Consider the following 24,179-nt stretch of genomic DNA (forward strand, 5'->3'; position numbering starts at 1 on the left):
TTATGACGCCATCCACAATTTTTCAGAATTACACAAGCTCACATGTTTCCTGGGGAGGAGAAGGAATTCCAGGACATCATCTATCTTCTGCTTAACAAGATGTCAAAATATATGTATGAAAAGTCCTTATGCTATTCATGAAGGATATTTGAAATACTTTGTACATTTGTAGTGAAGCTTTCAGTCCAGTCCAGGTCTCAATTAAAGTGGTGAAATCAGTGGATTTATTGTATTGTTCTATTCTGCCTTATATCTACCCTTTTTTTCTTCCTTACTCACAAAGAGTCTAAGCTCTAAGAAGACGGAAGGAACACAAACAATCTGGTAATCTGAAGCAGTTATTTACACAGAAAAGCAGTAGCTGTTCAAGAGTTCCAAAACCTACACAGTTTTGTGAAAAGCTTTTTCCATTTTTTTTTTCACAACTAACTAATTCAACCACATTTATTCTTGAAAACAAACCAAAACTCCCAGTTCTTGATATGCTGCAGGATTTTTGCTGGGATGATGCTGAGGATTAACAGCATAGTTTCTCCTTCTCTCATTTCCAGCTGTCTCCCTACTCCTCCTTCTGACCATCACACTAGAACATAAGGCATCACCTAACAACATCGACTTTTTCACCTCTCACAAAGGGAGAGACGTTGCACACATAGTCTCCATTTGTATGCAAAGCTCTTGCTAGTGTTACCCCAGCCCTGTACACATACCAGTGTGCACGTGCACGCTCACTTGTGCAAATGTATGTGTGCACTGTCAGTAAAGAGGAGCAGTATGAAAGTGTGTGTTACCATTTTCATTAATATATCTAAATTAAACTTCAACCAAGTAGACTTCTCTATATGGATCAACGCTATTGCTTTCATATAGTTCAAAAAACATACCTGTGAGATATAACCGGGAGGTACATGAATAGGGGGAATGGATCCATTGGGTGACATCATGGGAACCTCTGCTGGTCCTAACAGAAAGAGAGAAATAAGTTATCAGTTTTTTCAGTTTAAAAAAATGCACAATTTCTCAAAAAGACTAAAAATAGCTTTATTTTTGAAGCCTGCAATAACAAAATGAGCAGCTCCACTAATTTCTGGTATATGGAAAATGCCTTATGCTATCATTCTGAGAATAAGATCATTGTTGAATGACTTTACCATATATTCTGTTGAAATAATATTTTCATCATAAACCGGCTAAAACACAGACTTTATATTACCCACTGATCAACTTATACAGCATTAAGCAGTAACACAATATGTCCTTTAGCAGACCACAATTCCTATACTGAAATCTGGTTAAGTTATTCTTGTTGAAGGCATGGGAGCAGAGAACAAAGCAGAAACTGTGCAGCTTGGAATTAGGCAGCTCCTAAGGAAAGCGTCCAATCGTAGCACAAAAAAAAAAAAAAAAAAAATCACATATGTGAAAAACTATCTATCCATTTAAGAATGCACAAAGACCAAATTCATTATCTCAGCTATTCAGACTAACCTTGGAATGTGGTTATACAAGCAAGAAGCTTATGGTTTCCACTCCGAAATCCAGCCATGAACATGCAAGCTCCATTTTGAGGCACTGAGTACAAGTATAACAAAGCAAGTGCCATAACCATTCAACTTTTCAAACAGAACCTCACAACTAAAAGAAAGCGTCTAGAAAAAATGGAAATAATTTACTCAATTGCTCGCTGATTCAGCCATTAAAATTGGGAACATCACACAGAGCAGTCAATAAAGTGAATCCCCCAAATACCAGACAAATGTTGCAATGAGATTTTACTACTTGGGGAAAAAAAAAAAAAAATCATTACCTCCTTATTACATATCAAAGTATTTACCCTAACCTGTTAGTTAGCCCATTTCCCACAGGCTAAAAAATATCCATGGTGAAACTATTCAGAAGAGCTCACAGAACTCTGCACCGTGCTACTGTCAACTGAATTTCACCTTTGATTAACAGTATGTAAAATAACTTCATAACTGTATCTGATGGAGAAGCCACCTAACATCTCCCAGCTGTATCACATTCTAGGCAAGGCAGCTATACACAAACACCAAAACCTTCAGGCATCGACAAGATGTCATGGGCTTTAGGAGCCACTGCTCCTAAAGTTTACACAAATCAAACGAAATCCCCAATAGCAAAGTTAGCCACAGCCTGTTGTCTGATATAAGCAAAACCTGTCCATATTGAATTACCAAAGGCATTCCCTATCTATCTACATTTTTATACTTCGGCTGCTTATCTTACAATAAGCACGACTTCTCACCCTCTCAAAATGTAAGTTACACATAGGATTCCACCAGAGCTATTTATATCGCCTCTGATCTTGGTTCGTTCTCTCTAACTAGCTATTTACAGTCTAATCAGAACGTATGGTGTTTACTAGTCACGTCTAGATTTGAAGTATGGTAATTTATCATTAACTGTGTTAAGCACATGGAAATTCCCAAGTTTAATTTAAAAAAAAAAATGCAATTTTAGGTGTGTGGTTCTGTTGCTCTTTGTACTTCCCCAGGCTTAACTACATAAGGAACTTTACCTTTACTACAGCACTAATAAGAAAAAAAAAATCATTATTACTTAGCTTTCTAATTCAGCTCATATTTTTTTCCTCCACCTTCTTCTACAGCTCTTTCAATGTTATTTGTCTCCTCAGACAGTCAATACTTTTAGTGTCAATGAAAAAAAGAATCAGCATGAGTAGTAAGCAATTATTAGGGGTGGGTGGTAGTTGTCATCTAAATAGCTCTGTTTAAACCCATCAAAAACATGAAGCAACAATTGGTTCAGAAGGAACTTTACAGCAATGTTGCTTGAGTAAATGTGTTTTCTCTATCAAAAAAAACTGTGCAAATTTCTTTTCAGGAATATGGGTTTTTTCTTCTCTCTCAATCTGCTTTGGTTTATACCCACTGCCAAGCTTCACTCTACGGAAAGTCAGACAGTATATTGATATGTAACCATCTATAACAGCAAACACAATGATGCTTTGGAGGGAGGCATTCAGTCAACATTGGATTATTCAATGTTGTCCAGTTCTTCAGGACAGCACATGCCTGAGATTAGGTAAAATGAATAGTCAACATTGATATAAGATTCATTCCTTGTCAGTGATTTCTCAAACCCAAAGAACAGCAAGAAAGGCTTTATAAAATAAAAAATCCTGCGCTAACCTGTTCAGGCGACAATACTTTAACTGTTATATAGGTTAAGAGAATAAAGCTTTAATGTTCAACTGTTTCAGCCCCTCACAAAACCACGATCTCCTTACAGTCGTATAGGCTCTAGCCAGTCTTTCTCAAAAATAGCTACTCTGATGGGAAATAAATTTAAAAATGGAGCAGCTTTAGAGTTTCTACATACAGACTAGACAGTCTTTATATGACAACAGAGAAACACTTCATTCAGCATGCCTCCTATCTGTCCTTCTAGAACTTGTGCCAATTGCTCATCTGGACTAGTGATCTACTTGCATGAAGAAATCAAACTCCCAAACCAATACTGTTGACTGTAACACTTCCATTCCAATAAAAATAAATAAATCGTGTTTTATCATCAAAACGTGCACCATGCAAGATGATTCTTCACCTTGGGTATGACCCACAAACTGTTAAAGCCATTTGGATAACAGGTTTTAAAAGAATGACAGCCTAGTGATTTGCAGGTAGATTTTGTTTCCAGTGCTTTGATTTCAAGGCGAGCCAAATGACTTTAGCATACATTATTTCATTTCTCTCATCAATGGTATCAAAACAATTTGAAGTGGGAGTAAAACAGAGAGTCCATCTCCACAGCATGACCAAGTCCCAGAAAAGACTATTCTGTAGAGAAACCACCCCCCAGTTACTACTAAAAGAAAACCATACCCTTGGTGCAGGGTGTGTGAGAGTATTTTTGGTTATGTCAAATATCTTTGAACTGTTAATAAGTAGACATTTAGAGAAGGATGTTCCTCAGCTGCTTTTATCCACAGGCTGGACATAAGTAATGTGTCCTCTAGGGAATTAGAGCTTTACAAGCTTTAATTGAAGCTCACGGTTCAATACAAAAATTAATTTAAATGAGGAAAAGTCAATCCATTCTAACACGGATGTTGTACGCTGAAATAAGCTCGCTTTAATACTTTTCGAACCTGTTAACAAACCAAGGCTGTCTCCTGGGTTCATAATGAAACCAAGCCAGAAGAGCTTTGGCCACCTCCACTGACAAAGGAAGCAGCCAAATTCCACCCCGAGCTCCAACACTGTAAAAACAGAGCACCTCCATCAGTTTCTGGAGGGCTGCCTCAGAATGCTGGAGCTGGCCCCATCCAAAATGCAGGTGCAAGGAAATTGTTTCCCCTCTGAAATAACAGAAAAAGCAGAGGAGCCACCCCAGCTGAAGGCACTGAAGCCCATCAGCCAAGCAGGTAACAGATCACTCTTGTCTATAGCTGCAAGAGCACAAAGTTTTCATATTTCTAACACATATTAATGACTAAGGGACAGTAAAAGAGGCAACTCATTCTCATATTGTGGCAGAGCTAATTAACAGCTTGACACACCAGTACGAGCCTGTCCTCCTCTTCCAAGCCACATGCTCAATTCTCCACTGCTGCTCTGTCATGCCTCCAACAGCGTAGGAGCCAATTATTTTAACCATTTTAGACAACAAAAATCTTTTACAAATCTACTGCCTTGAAAAAAACACCTGCACATGCAGTCTAACAAAATCCTGCACCTGGGCTGGGGCAATCTTCTGGTTCAATATAGGCTGGAGGGGTGAAGAAATTGAAAGCAGCCCTGTGGAGAAGGACTTGAAGGTGCTGGTGGATGAAAAAACGGACATGAGCCAACAGCATACACTTGCAGCCCAGAAGGCCATCCATATCCTGGGCTGCATCAAAAGAAGCAGGGCCAGCAGGCTGAGGGAGGTGATTCTGCCCCTCTACTCTGCTCTGGTGACACCTCACTTGGAGAACTGTGTGCAGTTCTGGAGTCCTCAGCAGAAGAATGACATGGAGCTGTTGGAGCAGGTCCAGATGAGGGCCACAAAAGTGATCAGAGGGCTGACTCCTCCTCTATGAGGAAAACCTGAGACAGTTGGGTTTGTCCAAGCTAGAGAAGAGAAGCCTCTGGGAGAATTCATTGTGGCTTTTCAGTACTTAAAGGGAGCCTACAAGAAAGGTGGAGACAAACTTCTTAGCAGGGCCTGCCGTGATAGGACAGGGGATATTAGTTCTAAACTAAAATGAGGGGAGATTCAGGCCAAATGTAAGGAAGAAAATTTTTACAAGGGTGGTGAAACACTGGCATGGGTTGCCCAGAGAGGTGGTAGAAGCCCCGTCCTGGAAACATTCAAAGTCAGGTTGGACAGAGCTCTGAGAAACCTGACCTAGTTGAAGATGTCCCTACTCACTGCAGGAGGGCTGGACTAGATGACCTTTAATGGTCCCTTCCAACCCAAACCATTCTATGATAAAAATAACAATTATTCTATTTCTTCTTTTTTCATGGTACATCACACGAAGCTGTACATCATAGAAAGTCTCCCACCCATCTCTGTCTCCCACTTCTCCTGCCATAAGGATGCTTTAATCAGAGAGAGATTGTCATTTTTTTCTGCTCATTTTTATTCCTTCAGGAATTACGTCACAATTTTCTTCAGAAACTTCCATCCCAAGGTTTTCAAGGCTAAGTCTAGCCTTTGTTGCAAGCCATTACACTTTCAAAATTCTTCTATAAAATCAGTTCTGCAATAAGGATGCCTTTTTCTTGCTCCGGAGTGACATTTTATACATGCATTAAAGATTGCTTTAGTCTAATCAGGTTTTTTCCCTTTAAATTATAGAAGCCAAAATCCGTATTTCAGTTCCTCCAGCTATAGCAACACATCTTTCTTATTTCTTTCTTTTCACATTATAGGGCAAATAAGTAGTTTTAAAAACTACACTATTTTCCTTTCCTTACTGCTTATAGAACATTTCTTTTCTCTTTTTGTTACTAAATAATGTCTACTGTAGAATATTTTTCAGATCCAGCTGCAGCACATGGACATATGCTCCACTCCTGTTTCTACTGACCATTTTGCATAGCTTACCAACAGCAAACCCTACCTGGCTTTGTTATAAAGTTACCATTTTGAGAGCAGTTTCCCAAAACTCTCTGAAGTTCAGAAATTTCTCAGCAACACGAGCAAACATGCACCATTTCACACTGCAGTACCCGCATCAGTAGAGAAACAACGTGAAATTTAGTGAGTTTGAGACTTTGACATTTAAAAATCCTGCTCATTTTAACAGCAAGAACCTACTGCACTAGCTAAGCAGAAAATTAAATCCAGCCAGATAAATGCATTATACTTTATAAAACGGAGAAGTTATATGTAATCCACAAAAAAAATATGCTTCCCTCTGATTCACAACAAAACTGGTATCACACCTTCCACTACTAAGGTTGCATCTCTGGAAATAAAACTATGGAGCAAGAGGTGTGACAGAATGAAAAGGAAAGATAATTAAAGGGCAAATTGGCCTGCTTTGCTAAAACAAATGACCCAGGGCTTGCTGACCTTGGCCAAGACCCAAGAGTTTGCTTTTTCACATGGATGAGCAACTGTTCCGGAACAATTTCCTCAATGAAACAAGCACAAACAGGCTCCCTGTTGCTGTCAGGCACACGTGTCCTCTCCCTCCACTTCGTTATTTTCAAAGCTGCTTACTGACCAAACAAGGTGATGACAAGGAAAACAAAACACTAAAAATTCTGGATTCTTCCATTCATCTTCCTTCCTTTGCAGCAGAGGTGTGGCAAGCATTTTTCCTGGCCTTTCAGCCACAGTCCAAAACCGCTTCCTGGCATAAGCTCACACGAGTGTATCAGACCACTTTATAAAAACCTTTAAAGTAAGATGTGAATATTTTTCACTGACAAATATCACCACAATTTTGGGGTATAATCTCTCCTAGAAAAGCTGCTGCCTGAACCCTGCTCACATATGGTAGTAGGTGGAGGAAGAGTCAACTCCCAGCTTTCTACCTAAGTTACAAGGACAGAGGGTCTTAACTTGCCACTAACCAAGACCTGAATACTTTGTCCTTGGACAAGCATAAATTTGTAGATTAAAGCAACACCACGTTAGGGAGAAAAAAGTAGCACCTTTTACAATATTATGTACTTGAAGGGGTAAAATGTCAGCATCAAAAAACGCATTTAGAGAGGTTTGAAATGTCAGAAAAAAATCCCACCTGTGTCACATTCAGCCTGCCACAGGTGACGAAAGGTGGAAAAATAACATCAATACAGCTTATCAAGCCACAGTGTTAATGAAAGCACTTGGCTAATCCCCATGGCACCAGTTCATGCCTGAAGAAGGCAGTATACAGTGATATTTGAACTGCCTTTCTATACATCCTCGTCGAGTTTTAAAGACAACCTCATCTACATCTAAGGATGTGAATAAAAGGACACCACCACACGGCCACTCACCCTGTCTGGCACCTCAACTGTTTATTTTCTATTCAAATCATAGTTTATTCATATGAAGCAATTCTTTCACCTTATAAGAACAGTACAAAAGCATTACCAATCCCCCTCAAGTTAAGCAGAAATGGGTCCATGGATTTCAAACAATCTTGGATCCCACACTAAATGACTACTTAAATGCAAATAAAACATCCAAAACAAATTATCAGCCTGAAGTTTCCTGCATCTGCATAGCTGAGCCATTGAACACAGCGAACTCCTACTGTACATACAAACAGAGGGTTTAAAACTGGAGATGGAAGCACTTTTGACGTAGGCAAAATGCATTTCTTAAACTACTTTGCAACTTCAACGACTGCTTTCTGTTTTTTCAACATCCTTTCCAAGTCCTGTGACTACATTAGAAATCACAAATTTTAACAGTCCTTTACCCTCTACCTCATCTCAGATTATTAAGATAATTTGTCATAAGCATTTAAAAATAATTTAAGTTATAAAAAAATACATGGGGTCTCTGAGTTTTGGTGCATTACCGTTAACATTAACCTGCAAATGATGCAATTTGCATCTTCAGTACTCAAAGCCACAGGCCCTACAACAATATTCAATCTACAGTCTGGGTTTGAATGCTACTTTGAACATGTGCAGACAAACTCAAACAAATATCCAATCAGAACACAGAGAAGTCTGTGCCGAATGCATCAAGCAGACAGCTCCTGGAACATTTGCTGGCTTATTTACATGACAGCACCTTTGCCAATACTAAAAGCCCTTGAAAAGGGTTTATTTTACCTGTGCTTGCTACTTGACCTGCTACACACAGCGGGAGGCTCAAGTATGTTCAATTTGTAGTTAAAACAACAGCACTCCACGCTTTAAGGTAGGAACCAAGAGATTCCTATCCAGCAGCATGATTTTTGCAATGTGTCTCCCAGATGTTGTGCTCTTGTTTGGGGCATATTCTAGAAATCATGCAGTAACCCATAAAACCAGGAAATGAACTAAAATACATGAGCTGCACTGAACATGCCCTGTCCGAAGCTGCCCCTGTAGTACTGTTACACAGAGTCGGTATTGCGTCTAGAACTGAAGAGGAAGCTGGCTTAAATATTCATTTTTAGAAATGTGAATTCATAGATTTTCGAACTGCAAACATTTGACATTTCAAACATTACGTGCGATGCATTTTGAGATACTTACTCTGAAAGCATAAAGAACTGTCCCATTCCTCCCCTGAAAGGGCTCACGTGCCATCCTGCACCTTGCTTTTTGGACTGATCATCCTTCACTAATTTAATAAGCGGAGGAGAGTCCAGATGAGACTGGACTCTTTAATAACCTGACACATCATCCCCTCGCGCATCAACGGCTTCCCTTACTGATGGGAGGCTGGAAGGGGAGCAGGAAGCGCCTGGGAACAAGAACCTGGTCCCACAGCATAGGGCCGTCCTACACCAGAACAGAGCACTACTAACCTCGATTTGCAGCAGCAATGATTAAGTTCATACGCTGCAAGAAACTTTGACCATTTAAAAATCACTAAAGTACTTAGAAAAGCTTAGAGAAGTGTACTTTTTCAGCCACAGAGATGGGAGATGGATGTTTTTTTGCGTCCGTTCTTCTACTCTCTCAGGTGGGTTTTGTTTCTTATTTTAAAAAAGGCCCAATTTTCAATTTTTGGGCAACATTTTGGAGTGGAACATTTTCTTGTTGTTTTGAATAGAAATGGAGTAATTTGCTGTCCTAATCTGAACAAACAAGTTGGATTCTTTTGCTAAAATAAACCTTTTCTGATGGTTGGCTCATCAGCCGCTACTGCAAAAACACTTGCAAAGAGTATGTTGCAATACTTCAAGCATTGAAAATAAGCATATTCCCATGGCAATTCACCAGATGGGCTACAGATCGTAAATCATAGATGTCTAGACTAAAACACAAGAGACAAACATCTGTCTAGAATCAGTTGACTTGAATGGCAAATACTGTTAAATAAATTAGGACTACATTGGAAACAAAGAGAATAACCAACTACGTTGAAAACATCTGAAATTAATCCATTAGCACACAAGCCACAATACAATAACCTGAAACTGAGAACCATTCATTTCATGATGAACATTAGCCCAAGATGGCATCCCAACATCTGAAGCAGGAGCATAAAAGCATTTCTATGACCCAGCACAATACTACCCCACAAGAACTCACAAATCCATCCCCAGAACATCTGGCTGGAGTAAGGTTGTTATTCTCCTCACTTCACAAGTAAAACTGCAGGACAAAGAAATGAAATGCCTGATGCAGGGTCACACAGGAAGTTTGTGAGAACATAACTGGATACAAACCCAGAATAGGGTTTAGGTCATAAGACAATACTTAAGCCTGAAATAAATGTTTGGACTGTTAAAGACTGGTAGGTTATCACATAGAAAAATACTCTAGGTGGGGGGGGGAAGTCTTACTCATATCTACTAACTTTTTTTTCCTTGTCATAACCATTTGTTTTATGACAGAAATATTCCAGAAAGTCCATGGAGGATGAACAACGAGAACAGCACTACCAAGAAAGATGAGAGAGAAAAGTTGTTGCATAGAAAACAGCAGGACTTTGCAGGACTCTCCAAGAGTCTGTACAGCTGAATTCAGAAGTGAGAGAAACTCAAGTAACTATTGCCAACCATACAAACGACAGGAGATTTCTGTCAGCATCAGGTTTCATTTTAGAATCAAAAATCTCATGTTGTCCAAGTTTTGATGCTGGTAAAGCTTTGAACAGCAACAGAAGGATCAGCATCCTCCAGATTTGTACACAACTCTGCAACTGAGCTTCCCACCAGACCTATATAACCACTGCACTAACTCCTAACCAGAATTCAGTTTTAGGGGAAACGGATATCACAAAATAATTATTTCTTTTGGCACCAGTTATTAACAACATTTGCAGTTACCCACTACAGCATACTATTTGCCCAATTATCATCAGAGGTTATTTACTTGTAGACAGACAAAAAAATAAAGGACATCATAAGGGATAGAAATTCATCTATGGACATAATTTTGCCTTTGCAATTTCAAAAAAGAGCTCTTCAACACATTCCAGTGATGCCACTGCTTTCTGGGGAGTGTGTGCACATGTGTTAGCATTCTGGCACATTTGTAAAATGGCTTTCATTTGCAAAAAGTTTTGTTCTCTCCAACAGGTTTATACAAATGTGAAATAATCTGCTTTGAGCACAACTTCCATTAAAGGTAGGATAATTATACAACATCACTTTCCTGCAGCAATAGAAGAAAATGCTCCAATTATTCGTAACATAATTATTGCATTTCCTGCATTTCCATGGCAACATCAAAAGGTCTGTATAATCAGCAGCAGACCCCAAACCTAGCCAACAATGAAGTTACACGGTAAACTCCCTGCCCCAAACGAGGCGGTAATTAGGTGTTCGCTTTTCTTTACTTGTCCACCCACAGTGAGAAATACCATCCAGCCAGTGAAAACTAAAGCAACCTAGAACTGACACACTACTACCAGTCATCAGGACAGGGGCTGACGAGTTTTGTTCCTGACATGTTTGGATCCTGAACTTCAGTGAATCATCTAAAATTCTCAATTTTAATGTGCTCTTCAAAAACACAGCAATTAATATCCACCTGCCACAAACAAGCACTCCATCACATGGCGGGGGGGGAAGGAGGATCATCACCACCATCAGTGCTCCAGCACATGTGGACTATTTTGTGAAGTTGTGGTAAACTGCTGTCTTCCTGAGTAGAAGCACATTTTACACATATAAAATACATGCATATTTGTAATACCTTTTTTCCATACAGTAATGCTTAAAATCAAATTTAAATATATTTAATATTTTTTTGTCTCTCTGCAGGGAGTTATTACAGTTTTGCATGTACACCAGAGTAACTTGGGGAAAAAAACACAAGCTAAAATTCCAAGTGTGACAACCACTGCAAGGCTCAGATGCTCTTTGCAAGCCCATGGGTTTCCCAGATGAGCTTTGCTCACACCACGGAAAAAGTCATGTCTTTCTTCCTTCAGTGTTTCTGTAATCCTGAAGCAGCTCATTAAGAATTAAAGAAAAAAAAGGTACGTCTTGAGTAGAGAAGCCTCAACTAGAATATCATTCTCTAGATCAGCAAGTGTGGCATACAAATTAATAGGGAGCTGCCAGAGCACAGCTCTCCCCTTCCCTGTGAGAACCAACTCTACCTAAGCCTCTTCCAACTGATGTTGCCCAGTTCCTTCTTCAGCATCTCAAACGACTGAAGCTCCACAAAGTCTTCAGCTAGTACCTTCTGTTGCCCACTTGCATTTGTATTGGAAGTCTTTCCAACTTCAATTTCTTTCCCCTAAAATTCTGCCTTGTTAATTCTCCCTCCACAATAGCAGATGGAGAAATGTTCCATTATTTTCTTTCCAACAACCTTTTATAAAAGCCTCCCCAAGTCTCCCCCCTTAAGCTTGTGCTTCCACAGACCAAAACAACCCTATTTTTCAAAGCTCAGGTTTACAGCTTCCCATTTCTCTTTGCTGTTGTATTCAGAAACTCTTTTAGTCAGGCCAAACCAAAACGAAGGTGCTCAAGTCCTACCACAAAGCCCAGGAGAGCCACCTGAATCTCAGTGAGGCACAAAAAGCTGCTTACACGGACTGTGGTTCCTCCTTACCTCTTCTATTCCAACAAACTCTTTCTGCAGTCTCTCAGTTGCACAGTGGCTGTCCCAAAGAAGGCACTGCCTGCTTTCATTTATAAAACACTAAAGGTGAGGAGGAAGGCTGTGACTCAACCAGGTTATGTTTGCAGGGCTCCGTCATCCTCTCCTCGTTTTCACTTCATTTCTCATATTTCTAAGCTGAGCCACTGCAAGGAGCACATTAGTTGAGTTGTGTTTTAAAACTCACCTCTTGGCTAATGACAGCATTACATCCTTCAAAAAATAAACCATAAATTCTTATTTTCCTACATTCCCAGATGAACAATCCTAATCACATAGCATGACATAGTGGGGAGAATTAGACCTCTCCCTTTCTACATAAATTAACTGCTGATGAGAAATAAATTTTGCATAATTAATTAGATTTTTCTAATTATTAAAATAAACACAACTTTTTTTTAAAAAAACGCATCAATGACAGTTTCTCAATAGCACATCTGAAATATTCTGAATTTTCAAATGCAATAAAGAGAGTTTCTTGTTAGCTATAGCACCTGTGAAACTAATTTACTATTCATTGTGCAGTCTGATACAGATTAAAACCCCTCTGTCCTTCAGGGAGTAAGCATTCCAACTGGCCATTGCTCTTCAGGTTTTTATCGCTGAGGAGTTTTTAGGGCGGAAAAAACATACAGCTTGATTTAATACAGAAGCTACTCTTGAAGTTTTCAGACTTATGAGCAAGTAAGTTATCCTTTCCATGGTTCCCAGATCTTCAGTGCACCCGTCCCAGCAGAGGAAGAAAAGCCCTGCCTTGCAGGAGTGTGTGCTGGCGTGGTTCTCTCCACTCAGGAGGCTTCATGGGTGCAGTTGTGTTGGAATATTCCCATTGCTGGGGCCCTTCCCAGGCTAATGACGTTCCCAGAGGGATTACCCTGGCACAACAGAGCCCGCCATGACAACTCCACCCGCAAGGTCTGGAATTTGCAGAAAGCAAGCAAGGTCGGGGAGAAGGGATTTAGCCACTTAGCGACTATTCGAGGAATGCTCTTCATTTCCTCTTAACAAACTTCGGTTCAAAAAACATCTCCTGAATTATTTTAATTTCTCAGTACTTCAATGTTTTCTTGAGATCCAACATCTCAGTTAGTAAAGTGAGTGAAGAGTCAACATTCTGCATTATAGCATTTTCCTTACAAAACAAGGGAAGGGAGGGGACATGGCAGCTAAAAAAAATACAATTTTCAAAAGGCAAAAGTCACAGAAGTTTGGTCTCCGTGGCTGCAGGAGCACATGTGCTAACAAGGGCAAGGACTATGTGTGCCCAGACAGAAGTGGGGAACACAGTAGCCTTGACTTAATCTGACTTATTAAAACACAAATCTTACCCATTTTGTTTCATTTAAGTTACTTTTGAGAATTGAAAGAAAGAAAGAAAGAAAGAAAGAAAGAAAGAAAGAAAGAACCACTCATCCTAGCTATCAAACTATCAAACGATCACATTCCAAGGTAGAAACTGTAATTTTTGTTGAAAAGGCATTTCCATGCCCCTAAACTGCATGCAGTTCAACTGCATGACTTGCGTGTTGTACCCACAACCAAAGTGCTTCTCCACTTCCAAGGAGGAAGAAGTCTTTTTTTTGGCATATTATTTCTTTCTTGTCTCCTCACTTCCACCCAAGCCGTCCCTGGAAAGCTCTTCCAGTTCAGTGAAAGGAGAAAAGGATGACAAGCTAGAACAAACGAAAAGCATCTTACTGTGAGGTCTATACAGTATATACTGTTCTAGCGCCCTGCCTTGGAGAGGTTGTGATTACCCAAGCCTCCAGGTCTGTCCTGGGATGCTCGCACCATGGTCAAGCCAATGTTGCCTTTGGCAGATCCCGCAGCACTGGATGTTCCTCCATCTGAACCTTTTCCCCAGCCCTTCAGCTGCTCCAAATGAAACTGCTTATGAGGTCAAGCAGTGAATGGCATCTTTTTTCTTACTAAACATTTTCAGTGATTCTGTCCATCAGGCAGCACTGCCGACAATGGCACTGGCAATGAAAGGACATGAATACCTGGAGCCAGTATTGCTGCAAATCCAACAGTATTTGTCTAAGAGTGAGGAAAATGATTCACTGGGTCATAGGAGTTTGTGCATCAGCCCTCCCAGCACACAATTAAAAAATAAATAAATAAATAATGAAAACAATTTGTCCTAGTGACTCAGAATCTCCATTGCTTGAAGAAAGCCCTGCTTCTGTAACACTGCATCACTCTGGCTTCAGATCTATTCTCATGGGTCTCAGGCTTGTGACTCAACTGTTTTCCCCTGTATTTGTTCATGCAGTTACCCATCAAGAATTACTGGAATTTGCATGCATTGCAGGGTCTGGCTAAAAAGAAAATAAACTAGAAAAATTAATATCACTAGAGAACATAAAAAAATTAACCTTGTTATTTTCCTTGGAAGTCTACAGACATTACAACTCCTCAACCTCTCTAGTTAACAACTGCATTGTTTACCACAAACCTTTCTAATGTTAAGATTGCAATGATGTTTAGCAAGCGTTTTAGAGGTATTAGGGGGAAAAAAGCAACCTGTAGAAACATGCCTCATGCACCAGCTACTGTATTGGCTCAGAGTGTTTTAAAAGGTTAACTTCATTATGTCAAACTCAGAGCAGCATTACTTAACTTCTATCTCACTTTTAAGACTGCTGCTTTTATTTCAGACCTAGAAATGGGTTTCCATCCCAGAAAGATGATGTATTCAGAAAGAAATACTTCATGCCACAAACAGGTCTGTCTTCAATAAGCTTCTTGTCTTTATTTGCAGCATCCCTGCATACCTAATGCAGTGGGGTTTTTTCAAAAGCAAATAATTCAAGTTTTGACCATGAGCTCCTCATCTCCTTTGCTTTCTGCTAAAAAACAGGCAGCTAGTGAAGTTTGTGTTGTATACTTACACTCCTGGACTCAGAATTTTATGTCCAGGGTACTCAAGCCCTCAAAGGTAAGTCAGTCTTTGATTCGTAGGCAACACTGTTGTTTGCCATTATTTTTAGCCAGAGAAACTGAACATGTAACATTGAATATCTAATGTCAAACCCCAGACATGAGCTACCGGAACAGCCCAGCACAACAGAACTAGTCACCTCATTTATTTGCCAGGAGAAACCTTAACATCAAAAATTACTTCTTGCACATAATAGTATTAAAGAACCTCTAAATCCCATCACACATTATCTTGTAAGCTTTAATATACCCTTTTACGGGCGAGCACAACAAAGAGGAACTATCAGATGCTGCTACGTCAACAGCGAGAGAATTAGGAAAAGAAATAAATTGTAGTGATGCTCAGCTCTAACCACTAAATCACTCTCCCTCAATATGTAAGATTCCGTAAGCCATAACAATCCAGAGCCACAGCGAAAGAAAACAACGTAACAAAGAATTCTCTGAAAAATGTGGTTTGTCACTCTGCCTTTTGCCCTGCATCTGAGTTACATTAAATCAATACAGTTTTCATTAGGGAAATTATATTCCCTAAAAACTTCGCTGTGTCAGCTGTATTGAAATATTGTTCCATACCATATGTTTTAAGGATTTACCTTGTTTCTCTCTCTCATTTCTATATGTCTTTGCACATTGATACATATACTTGTACATGCTTATGCTGCCATATGTGAGATAAAATAAATAATTCTGAAAAATTAAGAACAGTGAAATTTTAACCCATAAATTTGTAGCTGTAAAAGTTTTTCTTCTATCCCATGCAATAATTCTGTATACACACCTAAGTAACATTCTGGAAGATATAAAATGCCCTACAATAATCCATTTAGAAAAATGGTTACAGAGATTGCATGCACAACAAAGTTTTCACTTTTCTAACATTTGTCCAAACCAGAGGATGTCACCAAATCAGGCCAAATCAGTAGGCAGCGACTTTCAAGCAAGTTTAAAGTTTTCCAACAAAACACAAATTTGACAGAATCAAACTATTTCACAGGAAAACTCTGATGACACACTTTCATGAGAACCAGGGAGGCTTTCAAGTGACGCTCACTACTCATCAAACCAGCTCCCCCACTGGCTACCAGGAATTCAGAAGACCTGACAAGCTAAAGACACTTCCCAAGAGCCTCTTGCACCTACTAGAGCAAACCTGTGGCCAATGGAGAGGAACCACTTGCCTTCTGGAGGTCAGTCTTTGCACGATACATGGTGTTACTGTCTCTATAGCTGGCGCTACTGCAGAAGCCATATCTAGAGTCCACAAGTCTCATTCTATATTAACTGGTGGCCCAAGATACACGAGGATAATTCATAAACTTGAACACTGAGGCTTCACACTTAGCACATTCTTCCTACAAAGGCCAGATCCAAATGGAATTTTGGTAGAATGTGGCCATAACCGAACACTTTCTCACAGGCTACTCTGCTTTAAAATTGGCTTCTGATTATCAAGACATATATGGCAAGAGATAAGACATCATTTGGTAAAAATGTTACTGCAATTTAAGTTTTCATGCTTCAAGGTGAATATAAGTTTCTTAACACTACACTGGGATATTTTATATCCCAATACACTATACTGACTCCATTTACAGGTATTTTGTAGAACTGTGCACCATACTAGGCTATTTTATCAACATCTTATAGTACACTAAGCTATGCAAACATCAGGGAGGGAATTAACTTCCACCTACAATTTACAATATACTGTGAAGAGCTTATAAACACTCAGACGTGGTTAATTTTTTTCCTTTAAGTTTTCTCGCTATAAATGATTGACTACAGTTTATGTCAACACTGTCTTGAGAATGAGCTGTCACTATAGAAACAGTGACAGCAGTAAAGTCCTTCCTCCGTCTCCTGCACACAAAAGGCTAAGAACAAACACATTCTTGTTATTTCTTAGAGAGCGTGTGCACACTGTAAAGTTCTGAGCAGAACTCAGGAAGTTCAAGATTTTTCATTAGTTTTAAAATGCATTTTTATTTCTAGCAACTTGCACTTTTCACATCAGCTTTTCCTTTCGTGTCAAAAGCTCTCTAAATCTGCAATTGCAAAATTGCTTGTGAAGCATTTTGAAAACAAAAATAGATGTGCGGTACACTTAAAGGAATTATAATCCATGTTTGTTTAAGTTAGATATAAATACAGTTAGGGAGTGGGAGAATGGGTCTTTGGGGAGGAAAGAGAACAAGGGTGAAATTTCACTGCTGCTGCAAAGAGCCTCAAGTTATTATACTACAAATTGCAATTTTCGGATTGATTCCCTTGATCGTATCAATTTATTGCACTACACAACTGAATATCAGACGCATAGAGTTAAGCGTGTGTAAAATGCTCTAGTGTGAGATGAACCTGCACAAATAATGGAACACTTCAGGCAAATGCTACCAGAGAATCAGGAATCATTATGGGAATTTTCCAATACAGAAGTATGTTTACAAAGTACAACGGAAGGCTTAGAAGATTAACAGAATTATTTTGTAGGCATTATTTTAGTCTCTTAGTGGAGAGTTAAAATGAACTTGGAGTGCCAGCAAATATTTTTTCAAACTAAACTGAATGCTATGCTAAAACATATATTTACTTTTTTTTCCCCCAAGAAGCAGCAGATACAGCAACATTTTATCGTAAAAAAAAAAAAAAAAAAAAAAAAAAAAAACCTAAAAACATAGCAACAAATGGTCAAAATCCCACTCCTTTTTAACTTCCTTCCCTTTCTGTACCCCTGCATTAAGGCAATGTTCTCAAATGGTCACTAAAGGTTTTTTGACATTGCAGAAGGCTGAAAGGAATATTTCTTTCCCTCTCTCTCGCATTCAGAAAGTCTGAGCACAAGAGGAGCTATTCAAGCCATGATAGAGTGCCTCACAGAGACTGCAATATGTTCCCAGTTGGCAAGCAGAGATCTGTTTGGACAGTGAGCCCAGCCATCCCCTCCACAAACGTCAGCATTCCTGCGACGCCGCGGCAAGGAGCACTGCGGGCCCTTGTCAAGGGCTCTCGCAACCCATCAGGTTAGGGCTCCAGAACAAACACCTCTTTGTGCCACCATTACAATTCAATAGGCTTTAAAAAACAACAACAACAGAAAAAAAAAGCTGTCTCACTCCACTCGGCATTAGGTTTGGATCAAAAACAATATTCAAAAGCTGAAAAACAGGGAGGAAATACCACTGAACTATATTTAAATGTATGTTTAGGAGCTTAAAGTTTCAACAATATTACAAATCAGTCTATGGAAACTTACAGGGCTTACAATGCAATGGCTTTCCGAATGTTTCCAAAGCAACAAATATCACCAAGACCAAACAGTACCAGTGTGATTGCAAGTTAGCAGAGGATACTAAAAACTAAAATATCACTCTTGGCAAAAGCTACAGTGAGCTGCAGCTTTTATACCATACCATGAGTCCGCGGTGGGAGCCTTCCCTAGATCTGCAAATGTATGCAAGGCTTCTACCTCTCCTGATCACATCTGCTTTGCAGTCAAGCAAAGAGAGATTTATACACACTTGTCAGCCTCCCATCAGCCGGGGGTTAGAAGCACTCATTCTGGCAGGGGGGAAGGCTTGAGGTCTGCATCTTCATGTCTGTACTCCCTTCCCTTCGCTCCACCCCAGTGCATTCCTGCAGGAATATACCAGGTCTTCATCCTGATCTGCGGCTATACGTCAGCTCCTGCTGCAGAGAGCTGAGAAGTCCCTCTAATACAAAGCAACTCTGACATACAGCACCAGGCCTCCAAGCAATCAATGGAAGTAATTAGCTTTCTCTGCCCGACGGGTGCTTCATCCTAAGTATTGCTGTTTTGCACTTGTGGAATTCATTAACACAACCCTAACAGAGAGACCTGCGACTTCCACGTACTTAATCAAACATCCTGCTTCGAACAGACTCATATAGTGGCAGATTTAGTAAGAAGAAGATAACCAAAACTACAAAATTAGTCAAGAAAAGCTCTGTTTGAACGTATCAGGTTATGCTACAAAGTCAGATGGTCATAGTGCTCCTCCCCTTACTCCCACCTCCTGTCCTGAATCTGACATTTGTCCCCAGTGCATTTAGTAGCGGAGTTGGAGGTAGGCTTTTTGGTTTTGTTTTGGTTTTGTCTGTTGTTGGATTTGAGAATGGGAGAAGCAAAGACATTAAAACCAGGAGAGATTTTCTACTGTGCCATGCCTCATTTCAAGAAAAAACAACAGGCTCAACACAGCTACATTTGGTTCTATTGTATCAGATTATTCAACCCAAATTATCCTTTGATACCTCTATGTTTCTGAACCTCTAGGTTTCCTCCTCCATTCTAGCTGGGCAGCATTGAATCTGACCTCTGCTTCTGCTTCCACTGTTGGCTTCATCATCTACGAACAGCAAAGTCTACTCATACTTCCCAGTCTTCATCTGGAGTACATCCAGTGCACATGGTCTTCGGAGAACTGAGCTGTCAAAATTACAGATACCTCAAGCTCGGAAACGGTTAACATTTCCCCCACTGCTACCCTGCCTGGGCTGAGCCAGATATAGCCACTCTCCAAGTGTGATGGACGTGTATGGGGAGAAGGGACTGAAGGGACCTGAAGGCTGCAGAGGCAGTGTTCAACAGGAAGGGAGGAAGAGGGACGGTTATGGAGAGGAAACACAGACCTGGTAGAAATAGAGAGGACATACAGTTTGAGGCACCTTCTCTTGAACTGTTTGACACACACATTCAATGAAGACGGGTAAATTCCTTCTCTGAAGCTTCGAAGGCATTGTGCAGAGTAAGGAGGAGGAGGAGAAGTAAAAGGGTAAATGGGAACCCTGAACTCATGCGATGTTTTTCATTTGCCTCCAGTTTCCGAGACTGCTCACTGGCAGTGCTCGCTCTCTCCCAGGTGCATACAGCTCTACACCCCTCAGCAAAGCTTCATAATTGTTAGGAGAGCCTGTACATATGGGAAAAAAAATTCTATATTTACACTGCAATAATAAACCACTCACCATAAGCTTGAAAATGAAGCCCAATGAAAGGGCTCTCTCTAAATGAGGGGGAGAAGGGTCTCTTTAAACATGAAGTACAACAAAATTATACCACAGAAACTCTGGGACATTATTCAAACCATCCACATGAATAAAACATCCCACTTTTGCCAAGTTTTGTTCAAGCTGACTTCAGCTTTCTGCTTAAACAAACCTCAGGCAATACTAACATCATTTGTAGCATAGGCAGCATTTTATTTAAGCTTGAAATCTGAGGGTGTTGGGTAGATTACCAAATAAAGAGATGATTTTTCATCTACAGAATCTCAAGTGACCTGACTTCAAAGGCTGGGTTTAGACTTACTAAGCCAGTGAAAAACAAACATCTTTAATCTCCATACTGACATTAAACTCTAACAGAGAATAAGTCTGGGAAAAGCCCTTTACCATCAGACTACTACACAGAAGTAGGAGAAAGGCGGGGAAAAAAATCCAAATCATTCTACACGAAGAGCGTCACAGGCAAGGTTACGTAGTTCCTCTCTTCTCGCTTTTTCCACCCCATTTTAGTTACCTCTTCTTCAAATGTTAAATTATGCTAGGCATCGAGCACTGAACACCTGAACACTGAATACTAAGACTTTGCTCTAGGACAAATCCAGACATTTAGATACATAAGCATCACCTAAGTCATCGGTCTTCTGCATTCGGATGCTACTGCACTGTACAACTACGAAAGCAGTTCTGCACTTGAAAGAAGAGAAGCTTGTAAGCACCAAGTGAACATTTTGGGCCCTGCAAAAGTCAAGTAACTAGACTCGAACCCTTATTTCTAGTATAGGATTCAGCACTGATTGTTCCTCATCTCTGAAAATACACCGTGAGACTAGAAACTATGTACCTGCCTAAAAAGCATATGCTAAGGTGAATTATCTTCTTCCCCATCTGCAAAACAACAGCTTTCAAAAACTGCTGCAAGCCAAAATATATAATACTCCCCAAAAGAAGAAAGAGGGTCAAGAAGGAAACCATGTCCTTTACTACAGGAATACTGCCACCAAATGATGTGTGGTCTAGGCATATATAGGTGACAATCTGCAGTGGATATGAAACAGGCTCTGGGTTTAAAGGCAGGAGCTGTTTAACAATGAACAGTAGGAAAATAACAGTCAAAGCAGGAAAGATACTGTAGATGGAAATTACTAGATGAAATTTATTTGGGTGAATTCCAACACAGAACCCAAGACAGTATATACATCCTTTATTCAGGCACTAGAGGGTAAGTGATCTGAAGAAAACCTGTTGCAAGCTGCACAACTCAGACTTGTAAAAACATACCCACAAGTAATAACAAGCCATCACATTTCTTTTTTAAACAAAATCATTGCCCTTCTTTTGAAAAGGAATATCAATTTTCCTGCTGAATAAATTGAGGGAGCCCCATTATTTTTAGCGTGCAAAGTGAATCTGTCAATCTACTTACATAAATATATACAAGTAGCCTGATCCAGCAAGATGCTTAACATGTGTAATTCTCAGACTTCAGAAACCTGAGCAACTCACAAGGGTGCACACATTATCTTACAAGTATGGAGTTACACAAACCATGTGTAGGTTAAAAAAGTTGCAGAAATATAGCATTAAATGCGGAAGTCCTAGTGCTCTTTTTGCACACAGGCACCTAAAGGCTCATCTAAGTTTAATTTCATCATTCCAGTGTTGACAATCTGCATACATGACATCACACTTGCTTTACACAGGCTGATGTGCAAAACTACATAACCTCTGAAGAGCAGAGCACAAGAACATGCCTTTTACATTGAGTTTTCTACCAGTAACCAAACCTCAAAGCAAAGCTGGGACAACAAGCCAGGTTTTAGACATACAGTGAAACTAACTCCTCTGCCGAAGATGTGCACAAGCCCCAGGGAGTCAAGTGGCAGACAGGGCTGAACTCCACTCCCAGGTCTACATCTTTGAGATGTAAACCATAAATTAGCATGAGCTTCTGCTAGATCGTTACACTTTAATTCAATCTGCAGACTGGCAGACAATTCTGAGTAGATGTCTGAATTTGACTTGTCAAATTAAGAGTTTGAGAACACAAAACACACAATGCTGCTAGGTGGAAAGCACTTAAAAATAATATTGAATGGAATTTTTGAATATTTATGGACAGAAGTAGATCAGCTGTAACTGGAATGGAAAACCACCCACACTTCAATCCACTCCTTCAAAACATCAAGCTGGGAATTTACCCTCAGAAAGGTCTTCAAGGAAATACAGCCCAGGGTTTAACTACAAACTGTGCCTTTGTCCAGATATACAAGATCACGTTTGTAACTAAAGGAAAATCTATTACTACAGAGAATAGTGAGGATACAGAGCAGACTCAGCCAGACTCTTTTTAGAGATGCACAGCAATATGATGGGAGGCAACAAACCAATTGGAACATGGGAAATTACGGCAATATTTTTTCCTTTTTTTTTCTCTCTCCCCTTTTCCTTATCTTTTTATTAAAATACATCATGAGGGTTATGCTAGAACAGGTTGCCCAAAGAGGCTGTGGAATCTCTTTCCTTGGAGTTGTTCAAGATTCAGCTGGAGAGTTCCCTGAGCAACTGGCTCCATTTGACTGGCTTTATGCAGCTGGTTGGATTGGATGGCCTTTGGAGATCCACCCAACATAAATTACTCTATGATTTAACTCTGCAGTAAAAATCATTTCGTTTTCATGCCGAACATAAGCCTTGGAAGTGTGAGCTATAAAGGCTTCTTAAAACCCCCAAAAATTAAAAAACAAACCCATCCAAATAGTATGAAACGTATCCTAATGATCAAGAAAGTTTACATAATACATGGTTTCCACTCATGTCTCTTAGCTGAGTTATGGTCCGTTAATCACTCCACTTCACAGCAGCTCCTTTCACATGAATTCACCAAGCATGAAAAGAATGCAAAGAATATCAGGTAGAAAACACCTGGAGATTTCTTCTGTCACAGTTTGTTTCAACACTTCCTAATACTGCATGAATTACTTATATTAAAAAGCTAGAAATGCATGGAAGTACCAAGCAAAGTCTTGTAAGAATGTTTGAGACATTTCATTTTTGGAAGCTTAAGCCGCTACCTATTAGTTTTTCTGCAATGTAGGCAACACTGAGGGTAAAGAAGCTTTTCTCTTGAAAGCACTGCTTTTAAGTACTCAATGTCATTAAAAATAGCTCCTAAACCTGGCAGGTCACTGTTGATATGATCAAACACCATGCAATTATTTAATTAAGTCCACTGGATAAAAATTACCCAGATTGTATTCATCTTTGAACAGTGAAATTGTTTTTTTGCTTTATTAAATTTTAAGACTGCTATTAAGAAAGCCTATTAAGAAAGATCTTTTTAAGCTCTCAACAGTATAGCTGGATACTTTGTACTGCTGCTAATCATGATCAACACTAAAATCATTATAATCAGATAATTTCAAGGCTTTAAGGAACTATGCTTTACCATCTGGGGAATAACCATGCTGGAGTAATCAGGTGCAACTCCACTGATGTTAAGAGAATTAGTATTATAAAAATTATCAAAACTATTCTTACAGCCCATATTTTGCTATGCACTCATTTGAAAATATACCAGATGGCTTTATTTTCAATAACAAATAGGGGCCAAATGCTAAAGAACCTCTTAATAACCAAAAGATGATAACCAGAAACAGTTTGCACTCATCTGCACTAGAAAACCACAGAAGTGGAATATGCCGCCGGAAAGCCTTTACTAGGGAGCTCTGCCCATGCAAGAATGTGTCCATCTTTTTCTGCCTGAGCAGCACTAGTAACACTCAACCTCCAGGCAGCTGGAAGAGAAACTAGCCTGCAAGGCTGGGGAGGAGTGGACCTTTGCCAAGACTTACTTGTGAACCTCTGTTTAAGGAGTTTATTAATTAATTTCTGCAACCCCTAAAAGAAGGGGATTTTCTCTTTCAGCTTCACCCAAATATTTCTCATTCCTCAGAAATACTTTGTTCTTTATGGAGGTCTTCAACAACTGCATCAACCAAAAAGTCTTGACAATCTGTA

The 24,179-nt window shown here is 39.6% G+C and overlaps 1 protein-coding gene across 2 annotated transcripts in view; it reads right to left on the minus strand.

Moving 5' to 3' along the window:
* Window positions 1–24,179, minus strand: part of FNDC3B (fibronectin type III domain containing 3B) — a 198,013-nt gene that overhangs the window by 100,306 nt on the left and 73,528 nt on the right. For both annotated transcript variants that reach the window (XM_054074615.1, XM_054074617.1), the window contains exon 4: window positions 885–961. In XM_054074615.1, coding sequence (XP_053930590.1) covers window positions 885–961 — 77 coding nt within the window. The remainder of the gene's footprint in view (window positions 1–884; window positions 962–24,179) is intronic.

This window comes from Cuculus canorus, chromosome 9, assembly GCF_017976375.1.
Source record: "Cuculus canorus isolate bCucCan1 chromosome 9, bCucCan1.pri, whole genome shotgun sequence".
In the NCBI taxonomy this organism is placed as follows: Eukaryota; Metazoa; Chordata; class Aves; order Cuculiformes; family Cuculidae; genus Cuculus; species Cuculus canorus.